This window comes from Nelusetta ayraudi, unplaced genomic scaffold (genome assembly GCF_046127955.1).
Source record: "Nelusetta ayraudi isolate G7.1 ecotype Tasmania unplaced genomic scaffold, CSIRO-AGI_Nayr_v1 ptg000002l, whole genome shotgun sequence".
NCBI lineage: Eukaryota > Metazoa > Chordata > Actinopteri > Tetraodontiformes > Monacanthidae > Nelusetta > Nelusetta ayraudi.
Window position 1 is genome coordinate 10,939,823 of NW_027466052.1, and position 14,896 is coordinate 10,954,718.

At 47.6% G+C, this 14,896-nt stretch overlaps 1 protein-coding gene across 7 annotated transcripts; it reads left to right on the plus strand.

The window, feature by feature from the left end:
• wt1b (WT1 transcription factor b) lies at window positions 1-7,275 on the plus strand. Of its 7 annotated transcripts, none has more exons than XM_076023750.1 (10): window positions 1-634; window positions 2,408-2,530; window positions 3,242-3,359; window positions 4,620-4,700; window positions 5,148-5,201; window positions 5,361-5,463; window positions 5,558-5,705; window positions 5,886-5,975; window positions 6,355-6,438; window positions 6,634-7,275. In XM_076023750.1, exons 1-10 carry the CDS (start codon window positions 226-228, stop codon window positions 6,753-6,755), a joined length of 1,332 nt encoding a protein of 443 aa, XP_075879865.1. In that variant the 5' UTR covers window positions 1-225; the 3' UTR covers window positions 6,756-7,275. The 7 variants fall into 7 exon arrangements, with proteins under 7 accessions (XP_075879865.1, XP_075879849.1, XP_075879857.1 ...); XM_076023734.1 differs by having other exon boundaries at window positions 2-634; window positions 6,355-6,447; XM_076023742.1 differs by having other exon boundaries at window positions 2-634; window positions 5,364-5,463; window positions 6,355-6,447.
• Window positions 7,276-14,896: the final 7,621 nt, after the last annotated feature.

Below are 14,896 nucleotides of genomic sequence, written 5' to 3' on the forward strand. Positions count from 1 at the left end.
GGAGGGAAAGTCAGAAGTTGTAGAGACGCAGGGGGAAGGAACTTTTGCCCTCAGAGACTCCCAGCCCACTTCAGACATCATTGGAAAAGATGGCTCCTTCACCGTTTCGCCACCTCTGATGTTTGTAATCGTTGGGCCTAATCAGACCTCTGGTCGTGACTTTTGAAAATCTCCTCCTGGAATACCTTCTCCTGTTCTTCTCAGTGTGTCAACCTGCCTTCACCAATGTTGACCGAGCCGTGCGCCGCTGTCTCGATGGGCTCGGACGTCCGAGACCTGACCCTCTTGGCTCCGGCACCTCCCCTGCCGTCCATCCCAGGGGCCGCCGGTGGCTGCGGCATGTCTCTCGGGGGAGGCCAGTGGACCCAGTTCCATCCTGGCTCTCCCTACAGCTCCCTGCCTTCCCACCACTCCCTCATCAAGCAGGAACCAGGCTGGGGTGGCACCGACCCGACCGAGGACCCCCACTGCGGACTGGGAGCCTTCACGTTGCACTTCTCAGGCCAGTTCACAGGCCCGGGCCCGTGTCGGGTTGGAGCTCTGGGAGAGTCTGCGGCGGGTCAGCCCAGGATGTATCCCGGCGCAACGTACCTGCCCGGCTGTATGGACAGTCCTCCTGCACCCAGGAACCACAGTAAGCGACCTCGGGACCTCGGGACCGCGGGACCGCACACGTACTCACGCTGCTTACTTCCGCTATTCAAATATTCCAATTTGAGAGAGCAGGCTAGTGGCTTTCATCACCTTCTGCTCTGCGATGCGATTGCACGTTTAGGGACTGTTGACAGCGCCGCCGGGGGATGTTACGTGTTGTTTTGGGTCAGTGTGTCCCATGTCAGGAACAGGGCTTGACAGCTCTCTGGTAAAGCTCCGGCAGAGATCTGGCACCGACGCACAAGGAGGAGAAGCGGCTGTTTGATTGTCAGCGGTTGAATTGAAAGTTGTTGGTCCACTTGGGTACAACCATCTTTATTTCCTTGTTGCCTTTCCAAACAAAAGCACGTCGAAGCTGTTGTTTTCTACACGTTTCATTTTGTCCCTTTTTGTCTTTTTTACAGTGTCACAACACAAACTTCTGATGATTTTCAATAATTTATAGAATTTTGATATGAAAAAATGTGTTTGTGCAACAATAATCTGGGAAGAAAATCTGTGAAAAATATTTTGTTGTCTGTTTTGTCATACAGGTTTTCATTTTATAATCAAAATAACAAAATCTGATTTCATTCTTTGACATAAAGAAAACACAATAATTCATTACAAGAATGATCTTTGCATTTCCATATTTTTTAATAGGATGGTGACTTTTTTTGTTTAAAAATTTTATTTGTTTCCCTTCATATCATGACCTGAAATACCACAAAAAAATAAATAAAGGACCAATAATACCAAGAAAAAAAATCACAAATTCACAGCACCAGTGTCAGACTGACAACATTGTTGTGTCTCTGAGATACTTAAATGGCTGGACTCAATTCTGTTCAAAGGCTGGAGGGATTTCTGGCTTTAGCGCCTTCTCATTGTGGCCTGCCGACCAGTAGCTCTCAAACACAATACAGATGTCCGTGACAGGTTAGATTTTTGAAAAGTCCCTAACGCCAGTGTAATATTGTCTTAAAAAATGAGTCTGTAGGCCACAATTGCTGTCTTGAGCAGTCAAACAGCAGGGAAGTTTATGGAAAAAACACGGAGGCAGGAACACTTTATGGAAGTTTTCTCCTGAAAACAATCACTAAAACAAACAATGATGACGTGCAGTTTTTTTCTTTGTAAATTTGAGGATTTATACTGGATTGTTTTTTTCTCTTTGATTTTGGTAAATCAGTTCTAAACAGAACACAGGGGCTGTTTTGGTTTGGACTTGTTCACTCTGACTCGACCTTCCAGAGAAGTGTTTCTATTTTATTTTCTTTTAAACAGAGCTGTGGTGTTTGGGGGTTTGTTACTCAGAGGTGAAATTTTTTTATATGTTTTCTTTGGCATACGTGACTGTGAGCTGTCTAGAGTTTGCAATGAAGAAATGAGCAACAGAACAAATGGGTTTGATGTGCCACCGGGATTTAAGTTGAAGGATTGATGAAGCAATTTTTTTCCAAAGAAAAACTTTTTTTTCCCCTTTATCCCTCTTGGGCCTCAGTCAGCGCGTAGAGCAAATGCTGCAAGCAGAGCCAGCGCGCACGGCCTGTGATTTTTCACTTGACTTTACTGTGTTGTGATCGGTTTTGCAGACAAAGTTTTCAGAACTTCTGCAACCGCAGACACGAGGTCAAAGATAAATAAGGAGGGAAAACGACTTTTAAAGAAAACAGCAGCTTACGGATGCAAAATTGTCCTCCGACAACAGGAACGTTAACGACGCAAAGTGACAGACAGCCGTTTGATCTTTCATTTCCTTTTCTCCCTCCAGGTTATGGAGCCGTTGGTTTCGAGAACAACCCCAGTTATGGTCACACGGCGTCTCACCACACCCCTCAGTTCTCCAGCCTGCCCTTCAAACACGAGGACGCGCTGTCGCCGACAAACAACCTAGGTAGATGTCCACCTCCCCGAGTTCGTCTTTCTCTTTCCTTCTAATTGCCTCGCAGTCTGGGTCAGTCCGCCGTCGTGTCGCAGCACAGTTAGACATCGTTTTTCCTATCACGACAGACATGACATTATCTGTCCTCCGACACAAGCAAGAAGCCCGGCCTACACAAACACGTCGTTTGGTTAATGAATTGTGTAAAGACATGACAACTGGAGGAAGCAGCGGTATGAGAGACTGATGGGAAAAGAGGAATAAAAACAATAAAAAAAAACTGTCTGCGGACAAACACAGTTTAATAAGAAAGCTGAAAGTGGTTTTGGTGTTAGAGGTCTTGGAAGGACAAACAAAATAAATTTTCATATAAGGTTTTGTTAGTACTATTGCATGCCTACTAATAATTTTCGATTTAACAAAGATTGTTTGACATTTTTTTCAGTCTCGTAACAGTGAGATCAGCCCTGTTAAATTATGATATTTTCTCACAAAAAAAACTCTGTGCATTATTTCCTGGCTGTGTTATTCAAATGTCCCTTTATTTGTTTTACTGGCTGCTTGTTAACTGGACAAATCAAACTTTGCAACTCCAGAGCCATTTTAGGGAGTGAAGAAGGCTCGACGCTGAAACACAGTCATGTTCTGCCAGTGAAGACTTTTTCCTCTTTTTCTGCTCTACGGCCTTTACGTCAACTTTTCTTACTATTGTTCTGTGTTTAGTTGACCAGCAGTATCCAGCTCCTCCTCCTCCACCACCTCCTCCACCCATGTTTGGTTGCCACAATCCCTCCGAATCGTGTCCGAGCAGCCAGTCTCTGCTGCTGAGGAACTACAACAGGTAGGGCCGGCCCTCCTTGCACACTCTCGTCCCTGCCTCGTCAGCCTCTCTTCGCTGACAGCACACGCAGCTCACACCCGTCGCCCGCTGATGATATTTAAGGAGTGTGAACTCTCGCTGATCCTTCGCTGCGAGCCCGCAAGCTCGCCTCTGCACCGTCTGGGCTCGGGATCCTAATTTGTCCTGAGGTTAGGCGCTGCCCGCTGGGTGCTCGGCAGGCCAACACAAACAGCCAGCGATCCTCTGCCGGTGTGTCTCAGGTCCGCCGCGATGACAAACGAGGAGAGAGTCGTGGTGCGGTGAGAGTGAAACTCATAATGCAGGGGCTCTAAAGCTCAGGCTGGGAATCTGTTCATTTCAAGCCCTGACTTTCCCAGCTTGTACCATAACACCCCCCAACTCCCCTCAACACACACACACATACACAGATGCTAAATATCCCAAAGGGTGGACTAGGATCAAATTCTTAGAATGTTGCCCTGAAATGTTGTTGGAAAAAAGGAACGTGCAGCCCAAATACAGGAACAGCAGCTGATAAGCGGAGACAAGACTCCTGCCTTTGTTGCAGCTCATGGCATGGGCTGCGAACCCTCAAACACGCACGCACACACGCACCCGTGCACGTTGGGGATGTGTTTCAGATACCAGTGAGTGTTTCCACTGTTTTACATTGCTGAGGGCTGATTACGGAGCCATCGCCATCCTTCTCCTCAAGGACTTCTGAAGGAATGTTGCCCAGAATTCCCCTGAAACCGGTTCCCGTCTTTAATGATACTGAGGACAGGATGATGTCACGCTCCGGTCCGTGGTGTGCTAGGCACGGAGGGGCTCACCCCCGCAGAGTGTATGTGTGTGTGTGTGTGTGTGTGTGTGTGTGTGTGTGTGTGTGTGTGTGTGTGTGTGTGTACAATGTGATCTGCCAAGGTAAAGCCTGGCCCAGAGCCCGTGTTTTTTAATGAAGCCAGTAAGGAGTGCGGTGGGTGGACAGGATGTGTTAGTGAGGCCCTGCCAGAGCCTGTGAATGAAACATCGTCTTTATCTGAGGGGGGTTGTGGGGGGTGGGGGTGACAGGAAGGCTCCACGTTAGAGTGAACCTTGTGTATGTTTAAGAATTTCATAATAAGAGCCTGGACAAAGCGCAGCGTTCGGCGCTTCGTCCTCTCGCCTGCCATGAACTCGCGGAAATGCTTTTTAGCACTTTTGTTGCACAAATGGAACGGACTGACACGTGCTAACGGCCCTGCTGTGTGTTTGACCCAGTGACAACCTGTACCAAATGACGTCCCAGCTGGATTGTGTAACGTGGAACCAAATGAACACGCTGGCATCTTCTGTCAAGGGGTGAGCTTCTTCTTTTCCTTCTCCTGCTTCTTCTTTTTAAATCTCCGCCCTGAGAATGTGCTGTCTTCTCGGGCCTTGACCTTTGTGTGATGATGCAGCGGAGGAGGATTTTGCCAGATGGCTCGCCGTCGAGCGAAATCAGGAAGCGGAGAGCAGCACATTCATATGTTCCGTATGCGCGGGTGTGTTTGTGCGCCGTCAGCGCTCACTTCCCGAGCGTCTCTCTGAGTTTTTCCACAAAGTGGCGTCCGAGCATCACTTTCACTTTCAAGAGAGAAAATTCTATTAACTGAAGGCTCATTGCGGAACAAATAAAGGAATCTATTTGCTTGAAATATATAAAAATATATGGATTAAAAAAACAACTTTATGTATGTTTTCATACAAAGAAGGTAAAAATGATCAATTGCTATGTTTTCATTTACTAACAACATGACTCTGCTTAAGGTTAAATGATTTTAGCCTGATATCACAGCTGGGAGAAGAAAGATGTGCAATCAAGTAAGACATCAGAAAATGTTAACCACACCTGCAGCATTTAAACCATTAGATACTTGAAATCAGACCATTTTGAAATACGGAACTTTGTGGAAATAGTTTTCCCATCTAACCAAATCAAAAAGTAATTTATCTTATTTGAAATTTTCTCTCTTTGCCCAGTAGCGGACATGCCAACAGCTATGACAGTGACCCTCCGGTCCCGCCTCCACCAATGCTGGTCAGTGCTCAGTACCAGATACACAGTGTCTTCAGAGGAATCCAGGTCGGTCGGAGACAATAAAGTCCTTGAAATAAATACATCTGTATTCTACATCTAAACACTAAACCCGCGTGTCCTCTTGCGCTTCTCCTGCAAGGATGTGCGCCGGGTTCCTGGCATCGCTCCGCCACCTGCTAAGACGTCAGAGGCCAGCGAGAAGCGTCCGTTTGTATGTGCTCATCCCGGCTGCAGCAAGAGGTACTTTAAGCTGTCCCATCTGCAGATGCACGGCCGTAAGCACACAGGTGAGAGGACACACGCTCCGTGCCACACTCTCTTCTTCTCCATCTTCCATCATTCCATCTTTTTTGATTCTATCGTCGGCCATTTGTGTCTCTGAGCTACATCCTGACACTTACACCAACTTTTGACCAGCAAACAGAATCAAACTCCTCCAGATTTTTAAAATCTCATTCACTTTGTAGGAGAGAAGCCCTACCTGTGCAACTTCCCGGACTGTGGCCGGGGATTCTCTCGCTCGGACCAGTTGAAGAGGCACCAGCGCAGACACACAGGTGTGAACTGTCCCACTAGACTGCAGCAAGGTTCTGTCTTCATTTGGGAAAAACTGTGTGTTGTCCCCACAAATTTCATCTCTACTGTCTTCTGTCATCAAATGAATCTCATGACAATCGCTTCAACGACAGCTAAATATAACAAACAAGCCTCCAGACGAAAGTGGGAATTAGGATGAGAAGTTCTAACATGCAACAAAACAGAAACAAGTCATATTTAATTAATCTCTCCTCAGTAAAAACATGCAAGCATGATGAACATTTGGATCATGTTATCTTAGATACACACATGCATAAACACGTAACCCACATCTGTCTCTGTCACCAAGACAACTGTGTGTGTGTGTGTGTGTGTGTGTGTGTGTGTGTCACTGCGTAGGAGTGAAGCCCTTTCAGTGTGAGACGTGCCAGAGGAAGTTTTCACGGTCAGACCATCTGAAGACCCACACGCGGATTCATACAGGTAAAACAAGTGCGTATACCTTTATTTTTCTACCTCCTCATCATTCATCCATATTTGTATGTCTCTTTTAGAATTTTGGAAAAGCCTCAGTTGAGTTTATGATCAACAACAACTAGGCTTTTACTCCTTGAGGTGACTCTGCTCTAAAGCAGCGATTTCCTGTGCTTCTTCCTTGCGCGACCCGCTTCTCGTCAGGTGAGAAACCCTTCACCTGCCGCTGGTCCAACTGTCAGAAGAAGTTTGCCCGCTCTGACGAGCTGATGCGCCACCACAGCATGCACATGAGGAACCAGACCAAGCTGCAGCCCGTCATCTGAGCAATGCCAGGAAGAGGGTGGAGGAGGTAGAGGTGGAGGAGGAAGTTGGGGGAGATGGTAGGGCCTGGGTCAGCGGTGAACGCAGGTGATTTTTCCAGAAACTCTGATGCTGTTCAAGAGCTCTGAGACGCAACTTGTCCTGGATGTGTGTCGTTAGAAATGAAAGAGGCGTAATTCTGAGCCAAAATAAGGATTTTATAAGCGAGATCAGGAAAATGTTGGTACACGTTTTAGATATACATCACACTTGCACTGGCTTTTTTTCGAGGGGTCATTGTTGTTTAAAAAAAAACAAAGAAAAGAATGCTGGGACAATGTCAAGACTGGATTTTAGGAAATGGACTTTTGTTGCGGCTTTTTGTTGGTCCATTTGGTTGAACACACAGAATGTCTTAATGTATTTTAACAAACTGCTTTGTATATATGTGGAGCTTTTTTTTTTTTTCTTTTCATCATCACTCTTTCTCTTTGCATTTTGTACGTTTTGTGTTAAGTTTATAAAATATTGGATCACACCGTGCGCTGTCCGAGTGTGTGAGAGTGAAAGTGAAGGAGTTGCTGGTGTTGTCGGGTTCGGAGGCCACCTATGAGTCTGTGTCGGTGAGGGTGCAGGCCGGGGCTGGGGGTGAGGGTGAGGGTGAGGAATCTGACAGGGTGCAGGTCTCCCCCTCCTCAATCTCCGACACACATCTTCATAACTGGGAACATCTGGCGCTCGGTAAATCTCATTAGAGAAGACACATACCTCAGTGTCAGCTGTGCCCCCCCACCCCCCCCACCCCTCCCCATCCTTTTAAAGGGATAGTTTGCTCAAAAGTGAAATTTAACCCTCCCACTCCACACACCGATGTGCACTGAGGCTCCGGTTTCCTAATTTGCTAATCCATGTGACCATTTGTCTTTTTCATGGAGTGGAAGGGTTCCTGCTAGTGAAAGCCTTTTATGGTCAAGAAGTCCAACAAACGTAAAAAAGGCTGGTTCCTTGTATTTCATTAAAAAAACAAAACAAAAAACAAAACAAAAAAACGGTGCACTAATTTTGTTACAGCGATGTCGCCCACAGAGTGTCAAGAAGATTGTGAAACTGGCCTTATCGAAAATTGAACCTTCCTTTTCCTTTAATTCAGTATCAAAACGTTGGCTGGTTTTCTGTCTCCATGCTACTTGCGTGTCTCAATGACACGCCATCCCCCTTTGCCATTAAATGGACTCGGTAAACACCATGTTTTTAGCCAAATTCTATCCTCCAAGACAAGAACTATATTCATTGGGCACTCACAATCTGCAGCAACACGTCAACACGTTTTTTTTTTTTTTTTTTTTTTTCGTATTTCCCCCACTGTAGACAAATCAGACTGCTGCATCTTCCGTACACTAGGCAAGTGGCTTGGAGACACGATGGACACAATAGTTTTCCTTTCTTCCTACAATCATTTCCCTTAGATCGTCACAAGCATCAGATTTTGAGTGAACGCTCCCTTTATGGCACGCGCTCAAAAGCGAGCGCTCTCTGTAATCCCCCTTTAAATCGCCGCCTCGCAAGTTGGACAAGGCTCTTACATTCTCCTTCCACATGATGGCAGTGTTGGCTTTTCCTGTCCGGCACGTGGATGCTGGGCTCTGGATCACACCCCCCTGTCTTGTCTCGGTCTATGTCTCATACATCCACTTAAGTGTAGGGCCTCATGTGGTACACAAGTGGACCCAATAAGTGTGTTACAAAAAGGTTGAAAAATCAATGAAAGTGAGAAACAGGAAGTGCGCCATCCATTATACATGCTGTGGACGGAGTCGTGTCGCAGCTTGTGTGCGACTCTATAAGGGCTGATGATTCAGCTGCGGCAGGTATGTTAAAAAAACACATGAGCGGATGCGAGGGGAGAAGGCTGCTGCATCGCTCCCTGGGCTAATGATGTCAACATACCTGGGGGGAGGGGGAGGGGGGGGGAGAGAAAAATATATGCGAGCGTTGTTTAACACGCACATACAGACACGGCGAATTGAACTGCCGGTCGCACATCGGCACGTGGAGGCCCGCAGGGTGGCAGCCGCTGAAGCTGTTGCCTCACACTCGCCCAAGAAGCTTACAGCAGAGTAGGTACGTGCATCTGCTCGTCTGCATCCCACGTCTGCGGCAGCGGGTTTAAGATTAAAATGCCTCCTCGCTGCCGATTCAGGGTCACGGGACCTGACGTGGGGATCCAGGTTGTTTTCCAGTCCGTTTAATGGTTGCGAGGTCGTCTCTCTCTCTCTCTCTCTCTCTCTCTCTCTCTCTCTCTCTCTCTCTCTGATGTCCGGTCTTCCTCTATATGCTTTTTAATCCGGCCCAGGTTGATGAAGACGAGGTTCCCCCGCTTTGTTCTCCCTCTGCAGGGGGGCCCCGGAGGAGAAGGCAGATCACGGGGGGGGGGAAGCTGATTTTTAGTTCACGCCGGTTCACTCCCGAGCGCGCAGGCCTGCGTGCGCAGACGGAGCTCGAGGAGGCCGTCCTCAGCCGAGCTCGGCCTCACGGAGGTCCACTTGACTCCTTGATTGATTCGAAGGTTCCTGTCGGGGAAAGAAGAAGTGCAAAAGCTGCCTGCCTGCCTGCCTGCCTGCACGCACACACAAGCACTCACACACTCGCGCTTGAACACGCATGCACCAGATGCCCCCCTCAGCTGCACTGCTGGCTGGAAGCCTTAGAATGGTGTCAGCGCGCGTAATCTCAGGTGACGTACACCTGGTAGCGCACAGCCCGAGACATCTGTAGGGCAGCAGGCCTGCTAGCTTTCGTAGGCTGCGTCCATATTTATAGACGTGCGCGGCGCATTAGTTTGATGTTTTACATCTTTACCTTCATTTCCTCCAGCTGATTGCTACTTATTTTTTTAAGAAGTAAGAACGGTTTTGTTTTTTAGTTTTGTTTTTCCCCGATATCTGCATCCCCTTATAGACACAGGTGCGTCCGACGCCGCTGCAGAGCTCCTGCTGCGGGACAGAAAGACTTCATTCAAGCTCCGGGGGCAGGAAAGGTCAATGCACATGTAGCACACGGAGGCCTCGATGAGCCCCGAGGGATTGTTAACAAGGTCAAGGCCCCTGAGAGGAAACTTATCAGGGGTTGCGCGAGGGGCCCCGTGTGCTAACACAATGCTGCGCCGACAGGAGGCGCTGTCAGGGACCGTTCCGTGTGAAGTGAAGCATGCTGCGAGTTGTATTCCCAGACAACAGCGCCGCCCCCCCCCTCCCCCTCGGGCTAGCTCCCGTTTTTTTTTTTTTTTTTTTTTTTTTTGCGTGGAGCTGCTGCTGTTGCTGCTCCACAGTCTGAGGGGCCTGGGGGTTCTTGGGGGCTGTATTCCCTGTGGTAAAGCAGGGAGCCTGAGGGGGCTCCGGCGCGTAGGAGCTTTGGGAATGCAGAGGCCTTGGGGGGCCTGGAGCTCAGATGGGGCCTAGAGGGTGAACTTTCTCACTCAGGGAGCAGAGATGGAGCCGACAGAGAAAGACAGCGAGGGGAAAACACCTTGAGAGGAGTCTGTCTGATCTGCAGGCAGCAGCCGGACAGATCCCATGGGGGTGTGCGCACACACACACACACACGCACGAACCCCCCACAAACCTCCTCCCACACATACGCATGCATACTCATAACCAATATATGGGCCAGTAAGTAGGGTTCTGCTTTTTAACTATTCCCCTCGTCCCTCAAACATCCCGTCTTTCATCTCCTCCTCTGTTCTCCCTCCTGCTGTCTCCTCAGGTCCACTGTAAGATATTAATGCCTAACAGGATTAGACGTGTCTCTATCATGTGAGACGCGAGATCACAAACCAACCCAACGGCCCCCTGGGGAACGGTGGGAGAGACGGGAGGGATGAAACAAGGCCTCCTCTCGCCGCTCTCCCCGGCTCCATCCCAGAGGTATCCAGATGCCGGGACGCGGGCGGAAAAGGAGGCAGAGAGAAGGAAACATGTTGACAAATGGAGCGAGAGAGCCGTTTTGTCCAAAGATATCAGTCTCGCTGGGATAGCGGTCTCTCCACCCTCGGTGCCGTGAACTCCAAATCAACTCCACTCTGCCCGTGTTTTAATTAAAATTTGAAAAGTTTCACATTTCATGTAAGATATGCGACGGTCTGCGAGAGTGAGTGGGCGACCAAAGCCGCAACATAAAAGCCGCCTGAAACTGAGTTTGAGTCATTCTGACCTCAGTTCAAAGGGCCCCCATTACTCCTGAGGCACTTGCAATTAGTTAGCAACTCACTTGGTTTATGGTTCCTAAATTGAAACGTATCGCTCTTCAAAGCCTCCTCTCTAATTGCACAGTCATTAATGGACGAGTCCCTATCTACACCGTGCTGATGAGCACATAAAAACTCATAATGATACATGAGCATAAGAGCAGTGGGTTCCACCATAGAGCACCGGCGCCACTAGAGGGAGTAGAGCGCCACGCAGGCAGGCGGGCGGCCAGGCGGGTGAAGCACTCTCCCTGAGACAACATTAAAGATTGATGGATTCCTTCAAGCCTCATTGTCCAGAAGTAGAGGCGTGCGGGGCGCTGCGCTAGCCTACATTCACATGACACACGCACACAGGATCACACAACCTGTGTGTGAACACAGAGAGCGGGCAGTCTGTGGATCAGCGGGGGGGAGTGGAGAGGGGTGTTAGAAAAGCAGGTGAGAACCAGGTCACAAGTGCACACACTCACTGAGAGAAACATTGCGTCTCATCCACCACAGAGCCAAAAGTCACAAATGATTCCTTGATATTTATTAAGATAAGATTAAGATATCAAAGCGCTGGATGATAAAACTTGCAATCTTTTAAAAGCGTTTCTTTCTGCATTGGAACGATGTAAACGTGCTGTTGATCTGCAGCAGCGACTCAGTGGGCTGCACCATGCGTAGTTAAGGAGCCTAAAGTGCCCTGAATAGGAAAGTTTTGGGCATCAAAATTTGACTAGCGTAGGGGCGACAAGGTGGTGCAGTGGTTTAACACTGTCACTGGGGCCTTTCTGTGTGGAGTTCTCATGTCCCTGGTGTCTGCATGCAAGGGTTCTCTCCACGTACTCCAGTTCCTTCTCAAAGTCCAAAAAAACACACACGTTACGCTAAGTGGCAAGTGTAAATTGTCGACGGGTGTGATGAAGGTTTGTCTATTTGCTGACCTGGCAGCATTGACAAACAATTCATCCCACCTTCACCCCAAGGCTGCCTCAGAGTGCAGCTTAAGACAAAGACAAATTGATAGGTGGATGGCAACCATTGTACTCTGTTTTAAAAAAAAAAAAGAATTCAAATGACAACATTTTTATTAATGTCGCATGATATGAAGAAATAGGGCCGAGCAGCCGTTGTTTTCAATCCCGCTATATTTTTAAAGATGAATAGAAGGAAAAGGCCTGTCGTCCAGTTGTCACGTAAAGCCAAAGCAAAACATTTATTAGATGTGTTGTAGACACACTTTAATAATGAACAGAAATTGTGCAGAGGTGGGGTGAAGGGGGAGGGGGGGTGGCTGCTAGCGTGCATGCTATTATTATATAATGGCCAGAGAGGCTGTTATGAAAGGCTTGGTGCAGGATGGGTCAGATGTCCCCAAGAAGATCATTATGAAGAACACCCTGGGCTACGGATCCCCGAGGTCGCAGGAACAAACGCCGGAGATAAAAGACGCAGATGAGGAAGTCTGACGAGGGAAGAAAGAAAAAAAAATAAAATAGGGCAAATCCCGATGATGCGAGTCAGACCGACGAGAAGGGGAGGTGAGACGCAGCTAAAAGCGTGCGGTTTAATTGGGAAGCAAAGTGAGCTGTGCAGAGCGGGGCGCCACACAGAAAGAGGTTTGTCAGGGGGCGAGACTTGCTTTAGCGTGAGACGTTCCGCTGCTCTTCGGCCGCCGCTTTAGCTTTTCCGGCCCTCCTCCTCTTCCTCCCCCACCCCTCCCACTGTCTCCACCCGGCTCTCACCCAGAGGGCTCATTACGATCAGCGGAGAGCGCTTGATCCACGCAGACACTCATATGAGGCCTGTCTGAAGCCATTACCGCGCGCACACTCCCCCCAGTGTGAATGATTAGGAACCTATCACAAACAGGGGAGCCCGGCCGCTAAACATGACCGCGAGGCAGGAGGAAGCACAGATACAGTCCGCGTTCGGGCAAACGCAAATTTGGTCGTTTTGCATCTCTGCGCGAGCCACTTTTACACTCGTCCACCTCCACCACGCGCTGGTCGGTGCACACACGCAGATGCGCCATGACACATGACAACCCTCATATGCTATTTGCAGGAAGTACATTAGTGTTTGTTGTTTTTTTCAGCCTCCCAGTTAGTCGAATGCTTGATGCAAGACTGACCCCGACGAGCCAACTGGGCGGGGTCAAGCCAAGATTTGCATGCACCTCTCGGGAGCACGCAAGCACCACAGGCAGATAATAAAATAATGAAGTCGGTCTGTGTTATGTATCAAATTTTCTCTGTCCCGGAAGACGTGCAGAAAATACCAACCAGGATGTTTGCCCCCCTTAAAATACAGATAACAAGGTTCTTCATTGAACTGTAAACATGTACAAAATCACATAATGTAAAATACATATTTGCAGAATAAAATACGTATAAAGAATATCAAAATAAATGTGAAACAAAACGTAATTGAGTGCCAGTGATCTTGCTAACAAGTTACCTCGATTGCTGCACACCACAGCGAGTCCGGTCTTTGTAATCTTTGTACGGTCAAACTCGACTCAATTCTGTCTCCAACATAGCAAACGTTCCCTTGTATTCATAAACTTTAACAATAAACGCAACTTAGGATAACCATCACTTTTGGCACAGTTCTTGTCTGGACAACACACTAGCACGACACCTGGTCGTGTTCATTTGAATATGTAAAGAACGCATTTGGGAAAAAACGGAAGTGTAGCAGTGCAACACAGACATAACATTAGGAATGACCCATATAAAAAATATCAAATCACAAATCGAAAAATAAAGTCTGCATAATAATTAGCAATTACATCAATTTGGCTGATTAGGGTTGACCAATAATAAAATTATCAGAAAAATGACAAATAATAATTCGGCAGTAAAAAGGTGTGCATGGGTGTAACAGCGATTTGGACCCTGCCGAAACAAGCCCAAAATCAAACTTAGCATCCCTAAAAGTTTTGTTGAAAAGTTATTGTTGTCCAATTCGTCTTTGACAAGCTCAAATAATGTCCAAGAAAGAGTCAACTTGAACTGTAGTTCAAATATAATATATTCATATAATTAAAACGAAAACACCCGCCCCTCGCAAATGGTCCAATCCTCCTCTCGTCCTCACACCTCGCACCTGCACTGAAGCAGCCAATCGGCGAGTTCAACCTGCGCACAGGCAGGTAGAAGTGCGCAGCTATCAACTGTGGATCCAGGGAGTAGCTCAACGAAAGTTTTTCACGTTTACATTGTCAGAATGCCAGGTGTCAGAGTGCACATTCAAAATAAGATAATAATATAGTTGTTTGTTTGTTTTGCTTCTTTTGTAAGAAAAAATGGTGAGTAGACTGTTCCGTAGGTGGTGGTTGGGGTGAGGCTCATTGGGTGCTCAGTACCCCTAAAGCTCTGATACTAGAATTGCCCCTGTGATAAAGTGAACAGTAAGAGAAATAACAGGTCAAAGTCACTGTTGCTGAGAAATGCATGCACCCTTTACTGTCATTTTGTGAGACATTATGGTGAAAAGCTCAGTCTGGCTGGTATCTGTGCATCTCTGACGGGACACAGAAAGTTTGATGCCTACTCCAGACCAACTTGAGCATTCAATTGCACCATAAACACTCAGCAAGGACATTTCAAATTGAACAAATGCACTCACAGCAATGTGACAGCATATGCTTTGCTTTATGACAGATCATATTTGAAACATCAAAGTCATCTTTGCCTAATTGAAAACTCAAGTCGCCCTCAGATATGTCATCGCTCAGGTCACCGCGAAGTGCCTCTGAGTTGAATGAGACGCAAGCGACGAAATATTGCGTGACAGTGTTGTAAATGTTTAGTAACTGACAAAGAACTAAATGATGTCGCACTCAACGACGTCTCCGGTGTCTCCCGTGTTGCTGCGGCGGCGCGCACTCCCGCCATGCGCACGCAAGTCTCGGCAGGCATGCAGATC

Excerpts from the sequence above, each read along its gene's own strand:
- wt1b (XM_076023734.1), top strand. The coding sequence starts at position 226 with ATGTTGACCGAGCCGTGCGCCGCTGTCTCGATGGGCTCGGACGTCCGA. Across the intron at positions 635-2,407 it reads TCCTGCACCCAGGAACCACA|GTTATGGAGCCGTTGGTTTC; the intron begins GTAAGCGACCTC and ends TTCTCCCTCCAG. Across the intron at positions 5,976-6,354 it reads GCACCAGCGCAGACACACAG|GAGTGAAGCCCTTTCAGTGT; the intron begins GTGTGAACTGTC and ends GTCACTGCGTAG.